Consider the following 14,108-nt stretch of genomic DNA (forward strand, 5'->3'; position numbering starts at 1 on the left):
TTATCCTGCCCGTTTACGGCTGATTGAGGGAGACTTCCCCCCAGAAAGAGAACCAGCAGCTGTTCTGTAGTGATGGGCAGTGGCGCAAAAAGTGGGTATGCACTATATGCAGCGCATAGGGGCGCAGCACCAAGGGGGCGCCAAAGTGATGGTAAAAAAAAAAAAAAAAAAAAAGTTTTGCTATTTTCTATATGTAGCTGCTATTGTGCTTTTCTTAATCATTTCTGAATTTCCTCAATGTTTTAAATAACATTTTAGAACAAAACATGTTAGAGTAGACGCCCTATGTCATAAGATTCCACCGTAGAATTTTGACACAAGAGGGAGCGGGGAGAAGCATCCAGCTGCAGCCTGCGGGAAGGCGGGGCTTGATGTCAGGTCCCGCCTTCCCGCAGGCTGCGCCGTGAGCGCTGAGCGCGCAGATAGAATAGCCTACGAGTAGTGAGCTCAGTTGTCTATGGAAAATGGATAAATCAAGAAAGCTGTCGGGGGCGAAAAATAGAAAAAGGAAGAGGGAAAGGGAGATGGCATGTCAAGGGATGCGACAGCAGTTAAACAAGTGGATGGTGAAAGACAACAGGTAGGAATTAAAGTTTGACGGCTGTGCTTGGAGGCTTGCAAATAATTTTATTCACGTTAAGAGACTAGCTGGCGATTACTAACGTAGCAGCCAAATGGGGGTTCACCGCTAGCTTAGCATGTGCAAAACCGAGGTTGCTGAGCTGAAAACTGGAAAATATAAAGCAGTGTTTCCCGCAGGAATCTGCTTAGGCGAGACGGAGAATTGGGGGGGAGGGGGGCACAAGTTTTGCGCGGACGGGGGGGGGGGGATTACGACGACAAGTTTTGCGCGGACCGACTGGGGGGGTTGTTGCACGCGCGAACGCAAAAACAAAGAACCGCGTGTTAACGTCAAATAAACATGGAAGCATATCAAGTTAGTTTTTTTTTTTTTCTTTGGAATTTTAGAATGAAAGATAGCGCTGCGGGAAACACGTGTAAGGTAGCAGGTACAATACAGGACAAGAATCTGGAAAACAGATACATAAACTGGTTTATCATGGAATCATTAATATATTTTGTTTTACTATTAGCTGTTGATGTATATAACTAATGCAATGACTTTGGTTTACCATGGAATCATGCATAGATTTGCTACCGTTACTTAGGCTTGTATATTCATACAATATGAATATATATGAACAGACTAGCTAGTGTTTGCTAACAGTGGGAATGTAGCAGCCAAATGGGGGTTTACAGCTAGCTTCTAGCTTAATGCAAAACCAATGTTGCTGCGCTGACATAGTGGAAAATATAAGGTAGCATGTACAATAAATTACAATAATCCAGAAAACATAACTTATGCAGTGACTCATGCATAAATAATATGCAATAAAGATTTATTTTTACCATTAGCTGTTCATGTTAGCTGTGCTGTCAGACATGTAGGCTGCTTTACATTTGTTGGGTGACATGGAAGCTGTAATTACAGGGTCACATCTCTCTCTAAAGGTCTGTGCTAAGGCTATCCATATTTCTACTTTTTAAAATCCAAAATGTGAATGTAATTTCAACAGCAGCAAAACCTTACTGCATAATAGTTGTCTTATCTGATGCCATCACTAGGCTGATTTAGAATTGAATTAAGGCTGCTATATTTAACAGTGAGTTCATTTCATTCAGGTGTGAGGATGGTGGATCAGGAAAGACAGAGGAAGGCAGGTAGGTCTAACATTAGGTGGAAGTGTAGGGTGAGCCACTTGATACCAACAGACTGATTTCTTACTATCATTAATATGGAAAAAACTAATAATGGAAAATCTATTACAAATTGTTTATTTGACAACATGTCTTAGTGGAGAAGAACACAGGCAAGGAGTGAATGAGACAGACATGAAGTCGGTGATGGCATCAAGTATAGATGAGACCAGTGATGACATCAGGTAGGAGTTCTATTCTTTAGACCACACAAAACTAAATGTCCAGTATGGTTTAAAGTTCTGTTGACCAACCTATTTACTGTGTCCTTTTTTGGGGGTAAATAGTGCAGACAGAGATAGAGAGCCACTCACCACTGAGAAGGAATTGGAGGAGAATGTGAAAACGAGAGGTGAAGATGAGGTGGAAGAGTATGTGGAACAGAGAGGTGAAAAGGAGGACTCAGAAGATCCATCTGACTGGCCACCACCACACCAAATTGGGGACTCATTTAGGCAGCGTATGGTTGAGAATGGCCCACAGAAATGTCCTGATGGGCCGTATCCAAGATCAGACAAGAGTAGAAGGTGTTTTTCCAAAGCATACTGTTCTCGTTTAATGGCCAATGGAGAAAAAGTGCAGCGGGATTGGTTACTGTACTCCAAAAGTACGGATAAAGTGTATTGTTTTGCATGTAAGCTTTTTGGAGGAGCTAAAGTTGTTGACATGCGCTTTGTTGTGGGGTACAATAACTGGCAGTGTCTTTCAAAAACACTGCAGCACCATGAAACCAGTAGTTATCACATAACTGCTTATCTGTTGTGGAAAGAATTAGCCTCCCGCTTACGCCTTGGTAAAACTATTGACAGAACATTGCAAAGAGCCATAGATGATGAAAAGGCACACTGGAGAAGTGTGTTAGTGAGAGTGATCGACTGCATACTCTTCCTTGCAGAAAGGAACTTGCCACTGAGGGGGAAGAATGCTAAATTAGGAGATCCTAAAAATGGAAATTTCCTGGGTTTACTTGAAGTCATAGCACGATATGATGTCACACTAGCAGAGCATCTTAGAAAGGTAGCATCTAAAGAAACCACAGGATATCTTACCTGGTGCACTCAAAATGAATTTTTAGATTCAATTTCAGAATGTGTACTTGCTCAAATTTGTGCCCAGGTTAAAGCCTCCAAGTACTTTGCAGTGGAGTTGGATTGTACACCTGACATTTCAAAGCAGGAGCAGGCCTCAGTAATAATCCGGTACGTCCATACAGACGACAACAAGAATGCCACCATCAATGAGTCTTTTGTTGGCTTCACAGTCGTGAAGGACACAACTGGTAAAGGCCTCACAGAAACACTGACTGGGGTGCTGGATAACCTGGGGTTGGAGTTTGCTAACTGTAGGGGGCAGAGTTATGACAATGGCTCAAATATGAGGGGTATACACAAGGGTGTGCAAACATTGGTGCAGCAGAAGTATCCAGAGGCACTATTTATCCCCTGCTGTAGCCACAGTCTGAACCTTCTGTTATGTGATGCTGCATCATCAAACAGAATGTGTCTTAACTTTTTTGGCACTCTCCAAAGACTGTACACCATTTTTTCGGGTTCGGTGAAGAGGTGGGATATTTTGAAAGAATTTGTGGACATTACTCTGAAGCCTCTGAGTGATACCAGGTGGGAAGCAAAATTAGACTCCGTCAAAGTTGTACGTTTCCAGTTAGGGGGGATTCTTGATGCTTTGGAAAAGCTTGAGGAAGTGGAAAAAGATGGCAAAACTGTCTCAGAGGTAAAGTCGCTCTCTGGCGAGATTGTCAGCATGGAGTTCCTCATGTGCCTCTTGGTTTGGTATGATCTATTGTCAGAGATCACCTATGTCAGCAAGGCAATGCAAGCAGTGAACATCTCGATGGACACCGCCATTAGAATGATAGATTCTCTTAAAGAATTCTTGCATAAGTACAGAGTGGAGGGCTTTCAAAAATCCCTTGATGTTGCACGCAGAATAGCCATTGAGATGGATGCTTCCCCTGAGTTTAGAGAGAGACGTTTCAGAAAGCAAAAGAGATTTCATGGTGATGATTCCAGCACTGGCCATTATGAACAGGAACCCGAGACCCATTTTAGGTGCATGGTGTTCAATGTGATTGTTGACACAATAATTCAGGAGTTGTCTGATAGATTCAGCAATCTTCACCTTGTGTCCGAAAAGTTTAAATTCATCTTTAAAATGGAACACATGACAAAAGCTGAGTTGGAGGAATCAGTGACAACATATGCGCTGGCTACCAATGATGTTTCAAGAGATATCATTCAGGAAATTTACCCAGCGAGCCGTCTACTTAGGGGTCATGAAAAGGCTCTGGATAAATTAAATTTCCTCCTACAGGAGAACCTTGATTTGGTTTTTCCAAATCTAACAGTAGCCCTGAGAGTTTTCCTGACAATGCCTTTGACAGTTGCCTCTGCGGAGAGATCGTTCAGCAAGCTAAAGCTGATAAAGACATACCTTCGTTCCAACATGAGTAATGATCGCTTAACCCAATTAGCAGTAATTTCAATTGAAAACAGTGTGGCACGAACTATTTCATTTGATGCAATACTAGATAAATGGGCAAGTGCAAAGGCACGCCATGTTACAATTTAGTAGGATCTAAAGAGGGCTCTAGAATCTGGTAGCAACATTGTTACATTGAGCTACATTATAATTTACAGAGAGGGTTCTAAAGGATCTTTGTTTGTAGGCTTACTTTTGCATTTTAAGGCATGGATTAAGTTGCATTGGTTATAATGATAATGTTAATGTTTGTCAATTTGCAACTGTTTATTATGTGTTAACATTGTTAATAATATACCATATAATTATTATTATGGTAGGCCTACAGTGGCTGATATACTTTAAAATAAACCTTTATTATTTAAAGACCATACATGATGATGTCCGGCACTTATTTTATTTATTTATTTTAATCCGGGGGGGGGGGGGGGGGGGGGCGCCAAAACTGATGCTGCATACCCCTCTTATACTGGGTAGTTGCGCCCCTGGTGATGGGAACGGCGTTTCTTTTAATCAGATCATTAAAATAAGAAGTAGAAATACGGACGTGACTGTGGTAAAGACACAAAGTTGCACAAAATGTAATAATGAAAGAAAGAAAAAAAACAAGGTAATCTCATATAAAGTGATTTCTAAAGAAACAGTGAATGAGCATTATCAGAAAGGCCGATAAAAAGAGAAGAAATAAACAATTATGTTGGGCTAATTAGATAATTTTTTGATTATGGTTGTATTTTATAAAAATTCAGCTTCAAGTAGCTTATTAAAAAAAACAAAAAAGATAGAATACAATATCAGGCATTGAGACTTTGTTGTGGAGCAATGAAAACTACTCGTTTCAGCTCTACAGTCATGGCCAAAAGTATTGAGAATGACACAAATATTATATTTTCACATAATCTGCTGCCCTCTGGTTTTCATGTGTGTATGTCAGATGTCATCACATACGTACAGAAATACAATTGCAATCATATTATGAGTAACAAAAGCTTTTAATGACAGAATAAGTTAATGCAGCAAGTCAATATTTGCAGTGTTGACCCCTCTTCTTCAGGACCTCAGCAATTCCTCCTGGCATGCTCTCAATCAACTTCTGGACCAAATCCTGACTGATAGCAGTCCATTCTTGCACAATCAATGCTTGCATTTTGTCACAATTCCTAAGTTATGAGTCAACCCCCTCCAGTTATTCAAATTTCCACATTCCCAGATCTGTGGGAAGAGGAAGAGGAGGAGGAGTGGCAACTATCTTTCAGTCTGATTTATTAATTAGTCCCAGGCCAACTAATAATTACAGTTCTTTTGAACATTTAACCCTCAGTTTCCCTCATCCAAACTGCAAAGCAATAAAACCTCTTCTGTTTGTTGTTTTGTATCGTCCACCAGGCCCTTACACTCAGTTTTTGGATGAGTTGTCAGATTTCTTATCTGATTTGGTGTTAAATACTGATAAGGTTATTATAGTAGGTGATTTTAACATCCATGTTGACACTGAATGTGATAACCTTAGTGTAGCCTTTAAAACTATCCTAGATTCAATTGGTTTTGTTCAAAATGTGCATAAACCGACGCACTCTCGGCTCCATACTTTAGACCTTGTGCTGACATATGGCATTGATTGTGAAGAATTAACAGTATTCTCTCACAACCCTGTCCTGTCTGATCATTTTTTAATAACATTTGAGTTTAATCTAACTGAATTCTCCACCCCCAAAAGAGGGTTCCATTATAGTAGATTTTTATCGGATAATGCTGTATCAAAACTTAAAGAGTCTGTCCCCTTCTTAATATCCTCAGTATTGCAGAAATGCCCTGTAGATGGCAGCATTGCTGTTTCTTCCCATTCACAAATCGATACCTTTGCTAACAATGTGACTTCCTCATTGCGTTCTGCATTAGACAATGTAGCTCCCTTGAAAAAGAAGGTGATTATTCACAGGAAGCTGGCTCCTTGGTTTAATTCAGAGCTGCGTTCCTTGAAGCACAATGTTAGGAAATTGGAGAGAAAATGGCGCTCTACACACCAAGAGGAATCCTACTTAATCTGGAGGGACAGACTATTGTTGTATAACAAGACCCTTCGCAGAGTTAGAGTAGCATATTTTTCATCATTAATTGAAGAGAATAAAAATAATCCTAGATTTCTCTTTAGTACAGTTGCCAAACTTACCCAGAGCCACAGCTCTGTTGATCCATCCATTCCCTTAGCTCTTAGTAGTAATGATTTTATGGGATTCTTCATAAATAAAATTGATGCCATTAAAAATAAAATAATTGGCATCCTCCCAAACATGATTACCTCGTCCTCAGTAAGTGAGGCAGCATTGGAGGAATCTTTAGAATCTGCGCAGTGTTTGAACTGTTTAGAAGCAGTAGAGCTTTCTGAGCTATCTAAAATTTTAGCTTCATCTAAACCTTCTACCTGTATGTTAGACCCAATCCCAACCAAGTTGTTTAAGGACATATTCCCTTTGATCAGTGGCACTATTTTAGACATGATTAATCTATCCTTAGTAAATGGATATGTACCACAGGTTTTGAAAGTAGCTGTTATTAAACCTTTACTTAAGAAACCTTCTCTTGATCAAGATGAGTTAGTAAATTACAGACCTATATCTAATCTTCTTTTCTTATCTAAAATTCTTGAGAAAGTAGTTGCTAATCAACTTTGTGAACATTTACAAAGTAATGACCTACTTGAGGAGTTTCAGTCAGGCTTCAGAGCTCATCATAGCACTGAAACAGCTCTGGTGAAGGTCACCAATGATATTCTCATGGCCTCAGATAATGGACTTGTGTCTATACTTGTCCTGTTAGATCTCAGTGCTGCGTTTGATACAGTTGATCACAATATTCTCCTACAAAGACTTGAACATACTGTAGGGATTAAGGGGAAAGCATTAGGCTGGTTTAAATCGTATCTGTCAGACAGATTCCAATTTGTTCATGTTAATAATAAATCTTCCTCAAACTCTAGGGTCACCTGTGGAGTACCACAGGGTTCAGTCCTTGGACCAATTCTCTTTACTATATATATGCTTCCGATAGGCAAAATTATCAGACAGCATGGGATTAATTTCCACTGTTATGCTGATGATACTCAGCTATATTTATCCATAAATCCTGATGAATCCAATCAATTACTTCGACTGCAGTCATGTCTTGATGACATCAAAAGCTGGATGACTTTAAATTTCCTGCATCTAAATTCTGACAAGACCGAAGTTTTAATCTTTGGGCCAGAGTCCTCAAAAAATAAACTTCTTAACCAATCACTTAATCTGGGTGGCATTAACCTGGCCTCTGGTAATAAAGTAAAAAATCTTGGTGTTATTTTTGACCAAAACATGTCATTTAAATCCCATATTAAACAGGTTTCCAGAGTTTCCTTTTTTCACCTCCGGAATATCGCCAAAATTAGAAACATTCTGTCCAGGAGTGATGCTGAAAAACTGGTCCATGCATTTGTTACTTCAAGGCTGGACTATTGTAATTCTTTACTATCAGGAATTCCACAAAATGCAGTTCAAAGCCTTCAGCTGATCCAAAATGCTGCAGCAAGAGTTCTGATGAAAATCAACAAGAGGGATCATATTTCTCCAATTTTAGCTTCCCTTCATTGGCTTCCTGTTAAATCAAGAATAGAATTTAAAATTCTTCTTCTAACGTATAAAGCCCTTAATAATCAAGCTCCATCATATATCAGAGCTCTGATTACCCCGTATGTTCCTAACAGAGCACTTCGCTCTCAGACTGCAGGTCTGCTGGTGGTTCCTAGAGTCTCTAAAAGTAGAATGGGAGGCAGATCCTTTAGCTATCAGGCTCCTCTCCTGTGGAACCAACTCCCAGTTTTGGTCCGTGAGGCAGACACCCTGTCTACTTTTAAGACTAGGCTTAAAACTTTTCTTTTTGACAAAAATTATAACTAGTGACTCATGTTACTCTCAGCTACCTTTATAGTTTTACTGCTATAGGCTTAGGTTACTGGAGTATATCAGGATCTAATTTTCTCACTATATTGAGTTCTACTGTTCTTCAATTATGCATTATGTGTTGTCATTTCTGCTTTAACTTTCTGTTCTCTCTCTTTTCTCTTCATAGTAGGTACACCTGGTCTGGCGTTCTGTTAACTGTGACATCATCCAGAGAAGACGGCTCACCTGCTACTACCATCTAATGTAGAACAGATTACTAGATCAATGTGTGCTTCTGTGCTTTTTTGTTTCTCTTGTTGTGTCTCTGTTCTGTCTTCTGTAACCCCAGTCGGTCGAGGCAGATGACCGTTCATACTGAGCCCGGTTCTGCCGGAGGTTTTTTTTCCCGTTAATGGGTGGTTTTTCTTCCCACTGTCGCTTCATGCTTGCTCAGTATGAGGGATTGCAGCAAAGCCATGTACAATGCAGATGACTCTTCCTGTGGCTCTACGGTTCCCCAGGAGTGAATGCTGCTTGTCGGGACTTTGATGCAATCAACTGGTTTCCTTATATAGGAAATTTTTGACCAATCTGTATAATCTGACCCAATCTGTATAATATGATTGAACTTGACTTTGTAAAGTGCCTTGAGATGACATGTTTCATGATTTGGCGCTATATAAATAAAATTGAATTGAATTGAATTGAAGTTTTCGTTTTTCCACCCGCCTCTTGATGATTGACCACAAGTTTTCAGTGGGATTAAGATCAGGGGAGTTTCCAGGCCATGGACCCAAAATCTCTGTTTTGTTCCCTGAGACAGTTAGATATCAGCTTTGCTTTATGGCAAGGTGCTCCATCATGCTGGAAAAGGCATTGTTCATCACCAAACTGCTCCTGGACGGTTGGGAGAAGTTGCTCTCGGAGGACATTCTGGTACCATTCTTTATTCATGGCTGTGTTTTTAGGTCAGACTGTGAGAGAGCCCACTCCCTTGGCTGAGAAGCAACGCCACACATGAATGGTTTCAGGATGCTTTACAGTCGGCATGAGACCAGACTGCTGGTAGCGCTCACCTCGTCTTCTCTGAACAAGCTGTTTTCCAGATGTCCCAATCAACGGGAAAGGGGATTGATCAGAGAAAATGACTCTAGCCCAGTCCTCAGCAGTCCACTCCCTGTAGCTTCTGCAGAATATCAGTCTGTTCTGATGTTTTTCCTGCAGAGAAGTGGCTTCTTTGCTGCCCTCCTTCAGACCAGGCCTTGCTCCAAGAGTCTCCATCTCACAGTGTGTGCAGATGCACTCACACCTGCCTGCTGCCATTCCTGAGCAAGCTCTGCACTGGTGGTAGCCCGATCCCGCAGCTGAAAAACTTTTCAGAGACGGTCCTGGCGCTTGCTGGTCTTTCTTGGGCGCCCTGGAGCCTTTTTGGCAACAATGGAACCTCTCTCCTTGAAGTTCTTGATGATGCCATAGATTGCTGACTGAGGCGCAATCTTTCTAGCTGCCATTCTCTTTCCTGTTAGGCCATTTTTGTGCAGTGCAATGATGACTGCACGTGTTTCTTTAGAGATAACCACGGTTCACAGCAGAGAAACAATGATGCCAAGCACCAGCCTCTTTTTAAAGTGTCCAGTGGTGTCATTCTGACTTAATCATGACAGATTGATCTCCAGCCCTGTCCTCATCACCACCCACACCTGTGTTAATGGAGCAATCACTGAAACCATGTTAGCTGCTCCTTTAAGGCAGGGCTGCAATGATGCTGAAATGTGTTTTCGGGGATAAAGTTCATTTTCTAGGCAAATATTGACTTTGCAATTAATTGCTGTTACGCTGATCACTCTTTATAACATTCTGCAGTATATGCAAATTGCCGTTATAAAAACTGAAGCAGTAGACTTTGTAAATATTAACATTTGAATCATTCTCAATACTTTTGGCCATGACTGTACAAGTTGAGATGGGTGAGATGCCACTGGAGCTCAAAAGAGAGCAACTAGCCATAATTTACTGGATAAATGTTAAAGAACATAATGAAGTTCATCCTCCATATGTTAGGCTGCAACCTTGTCAAGAAAAAGAAAAGAAACAAATTAATTGTTTTGGATGGACAATAATAAACAAAGTAAAAATTGTAGGAATAAATAACTTTTTAATTAGTCCTGTGGTTGTTATTCCATCATGAACCTTTGGACAGGCTGAAGTTGATTTACACTTACTGAGAAAAAGGGAGACAGTTAGAAAAAAGGAGGTGGTTATATAAAAAGAGAATATTGAGGATATATACAAATATATACAGATGCTTCTAAAATGTTAAATGATAAAGTAGGTATAGCATTTGCAATTCCAGATTTAGATATTATGACAAATAAAAGAATAACTTGGCAGTGTATACAGGTGAATTAATGGCTATCTTAATGGCTTTAGAATGGATTGAGGAAACAAGAGAACGTGAGGTTATAACTTGTTCAGATTCAAGTAGTGCATTAATAAGTATTGTAAAGTTAAATTCAGAATCAAGGCAAGATATTATACTGGATATAATTCACTCAATTCTTAGGATTAAAAAATTATGGTTATCATGTTAATTTAGTTTGGATTCCTGCCCACATTGGTGTTATAGGAAATTAGTTGGCTGATAGTTTTGCTAAGAGTGCTGCAAAAAAGATTATTGTTGATTTAAATATTAAAATAAGTAAAAATGAGGTAAAGAATAATATTAAAATGTATATCAAAAAGAAATGGCAGGAACAGTGTGATAGAGGAGGCAGTGCTAGGTTTTCTTATAGTATCCAAAAAAGTTGGGGAATTAAGAACATCTAATAGAATTAAAAAAAGAAGAATATGTAATAGCTTCCCTTCCTGTTAAATCAAGAATAGAATTTAAAATTCTCCTTCTAACGTATAAAGCCCTTAATAATCAAGCTCCATCATATATCAGAGCTCTGATTACCCCGTATGTTCCTAACAGAGCACTTCGCTCTCAGACTGCAGGTCTGCTGGTGGTTCCTAGAGTCTCTAAAAGTAGAATGGGAGGCAGATCCTTTAGCTATCAGGCTCCTCTCCTGTGGAACCAACTCCCAGTTTTGGTCCGTGAGGCAGACACCCCGTCTACTTTTAAGACTAATGTTAAAACTTTCCTTTGTGACAAAGCTTATAGTCAGAGTGGCTCATACCCTGAGCTACCTCTATAGTTATGCTGCTATAGGCTTAGGCTACTGGAGGACATCAGGGTCTATTTCTCTCTCTCTGCTGAGTTCTCCTACTGCTCTCCAGTTTTGCATTGCAGTGAAACGACTGTTGTCATTTCAGCTTTTAACTTTTTGCTCTCTCTCTTTTCTCTTCATAGAAGGTACACCTGGTCTGGTGTTCTGTTAGCTGTGACATCATCAGGGGAGGCAGATCATCCTCTATTACCATCTACCATAGAAAGTACTCCTGGGTCAATGTGAGCTTCTGAGCTTTCTGTGTCCTCTAACATAGAAAGTACTCCTAGGTCAATGTGAGCTTCTGAGCTTTCTGTGTCTCTGCTCTGTCTTCTCTAAGCCCCAGTGGGTGGAGGCAGATGAGCGTTCACACTGAGCCTGGTTCTGGTTCTGCTGGAGGTTTTTCCTTCCCGTTAATGGGTGGTTTTTCTTCCCACTGTCGCTTCATGCTCGCTCAGTATGAGGGATTGCTGCAAAGCCATCAACAATGCAGACGACTCTCCCTGTAGCTCTACGCTTCCCCAGGAGTGAATGCTGCTTGGAGAGACTTTGAAGCAATCAACTGGTTCCCTTATATAGGACATTTTTGACCAATCTGTATAAAATGATTGATTTTGACTTTGTAAAGTGCCTTGAGATGACATGTTTCATGAATTGGCGCTATATAAACAAATTGAATTAATATCTAGAATAAGATTTGGACATACAGGATTAAATAGTACTTAAAATAATTAATAAACATAATACAGGTTGTTGTACCTATTGTGGAAAATTAGTACAAAATATTTTCTTAGAATGTAACAAATATGTTCAGGAAAGAGAGGTGTTACTTAGAGATTTAAGTAGGAACAAAAATAAATTAGATATTAGGGAATTGTTTCAGAGATCATCTGGGGATGTAGTTTTTAGCAGTATTTTTAGTTTTCTAAGAAGAACGGGCATTATGGGGAGATTATAATAGGTAAACATCTGATCCATACTCCAATCTGGAAGGTGGCGGTAATGCACCTATAAGTTGTTTGCCAACCCCAATAAAAAGAGAGAAGAAGAAGAGTAGAAATAAATACCAACGTGTTGCAAAATCGTTGATAATACGACTTACTTATAAAAAAAGATGAGATATTCAGAACGATATGAGGCCTTTCTGATGCAGCTCATCCTTTGTTGCTCTGGAACTAACTTCAGATGAGATTAGCTTGTTTTTCCATTTCTATAAATTGTGTGTAACTCATGCCCAGATTTCCCCATCACGTGACAATCAAGGAATTTATAGAGCTTTGCGTTAGGGGTCTCAGGCTGGACTGACCTCCTTAGGTCCTTCAGAGGGTCCGCCCAGGTTTCCTCCATTCTGTCTGTGCTTCTCTGCATCAGGTGTTCCTGCTCAGACGTGCCTACATGTCAGCGTTCATATCGTTAGACCTCCTCTCTGTGTCTGTGCAGTGCAGAGCAGTGCAGATGAAGGAAGGACACAGACCAGCAAACAGCTACAACATGGCTCTGATGGACCTGCCCAGAGCTGTGAGGCAGAAGGTGTGATTGCAGCTCTGCAGTAAGTCCTCACCGACGCGGATCCTTGGTGTGGGTCTGTGGTTCTGGACAGCTCTCTGACATTCTTTTGTTTCTCTCTGCAGACCCAGACCAGCCAAAGCTTCCAGAGGTAGAGCTTGTTCTTCATCTCTCCTCATCAGCTGAATGCTCCAGTTGTCCCTGTAGCTCCCTGGGGAGAGAAGAAGAGATAAGATAGTCTTTATTGATCTCACAATGGAGAAGAGGCAGAGGAACACACCGTCCTCCTGAAACTGTTAAGGAAGGTGGATTAATCTCAGTTTTGAGTTTCTGCGGCAGGTTTAAAGGTCTGCTTACCCTGTTCTGGTTCCACCTGCAGCCACCAGGAAGTCCAGCTCCAACGGGCTGAACTGCTCCAGGAAGGGATGCACAGATTCAGTGTTGGTCTGCGACTCTGAACGCATATGTTGGAGGATTATTGTTATTAATGTTATTATTTAGGAGGCAACCAGACTTTCGCTCAGTTCATTCTGAAAGTGTTTCGACACCCATCCAGGAGTCTTTGACAAAAACTGATTCCAACAGAATGAGTCCCGTCCGCTGTGGAGAACTGGGATGGAACCAGAACAGACGCACCTGTCCTTTTTTTACCATTTTATTTATAAAGCACATAAAAAGAGCCAGCGGCTGAAACAAAGTGCTGAACATAGCTGCAAACTAAAACACCTGGTTTGAAGCATTAAAGCTGTTCTGGAGCTGGACAGTTTGCTTTTCCTAAATGGATGTTTTTCCAGCAGCTGAAGCCTCGGCCCTGAAACTTCTGTCCGGATCAATGCGTTATGTCTCACAGCCATGAGATGAACATGCAGAGCCCTGTGTTTTCATCGGTGACTAACCCTTTTAGGACAGTTCCTGGGGGAGGAGAGCCCCCCGGTCCTTACAAAGCATCCGTTCTACCTGGAAGTCAGCGGACTGACTTTTTCAAGCTTGGATCCAAACTTAAGTCTGTTTTCTACTAAGCAGACAGCCACACCACAAACGAGAGCAGCCCAGTCGTATTTCAATGGGGGTTTAAATGAGGTTGAGAGTGGTGGTCTAGTGGTTATGGGGCTGGGTGGTCTCCGCTCAGTGTGGCAGCACGCTGCTCCCTGAAGGACGGCTTTAACGCTGAGACACATTTCCCCTCTGTGGGACTGGAGAAGGAAATACTGAGTTTTATTTA

At 40.8% G+C, this 14,108-nt stretch overlaps 1 protein-coding gene across 1 annotated transcript; it reads left to right on the plus strand.

Annotated features, from left to right (window-relative positions):
• The first annotated feature begins 83 nt into the window (after nucleotides 1–83).
• On the plus strand, nucleotides 84–13,041 carry LOC118558268 (zinc finger MYM-type protein 1-like). Its single transcript, XM_036128774.1, has 6 exons — nucleotides 84–580; nucleotides 1,684–1,722; nucleotides 1,857–1,943; nucleotides 2,046–3,543; nucleotides 12,821–12,910; nucleotides 13,012–13,041. The coding sequence occupies exons 1-6, from the start codon at nucleotides 465–467 to the stop codon at nucleotides 13,039–13,041; spliced, it is 1,860 nt and encodes a 619-aa protein (XP_035984667.1). The 5' UTR covers nucleotides 84–464.
• Nucleotides 13,042–14,108: the final 1,067 nt, after the last annotated feature.

The sequence above is a fragment of the Fundulus heteroclitus genome, unplaced genomic scaffold (genome assembly GCF_011125445.2).
Source record: "Fundulus heteroclitus isolate FHET01 unplaced genomic scaffold, MU-UCD_Fhet_4.1 scaffold_118, whole genome shotgun sequence".
In the NCBI taxonomy this organism is placed as follows: domain Eukaryota; kingdom Metazoa; phylum Chordata; class Actinopteri; order Cyprinodontiformes; family Fundulidae; genus Fundulus; species Fundulus heteroclitus.

Excerpts from the sequence above, each read along its gene's own strand:
- LOC118558268 (XM_036128774.1), top strand. The coding sequence starts at position 465 with ATGGATAAATCAAGAAAGCTGTCGGGGGCGAAAAATAGAAAAAGGAAG. Across the intron at positions 581-1,683 it reads TGGATGGTGAAAGACAACAG|GTGTGAGGATGGTGGATCAG; the intron begins GTAGGAATTAAA and ends CATTTCATTCAG. Across the intron at positions 1,944-2,045 it reads GAGACCAGTGATGACATCAG|TGCAGACAGAGATAGAGAGC; the intron begins GTAGGAGTTCTA and ends GGGGGTAAATAG.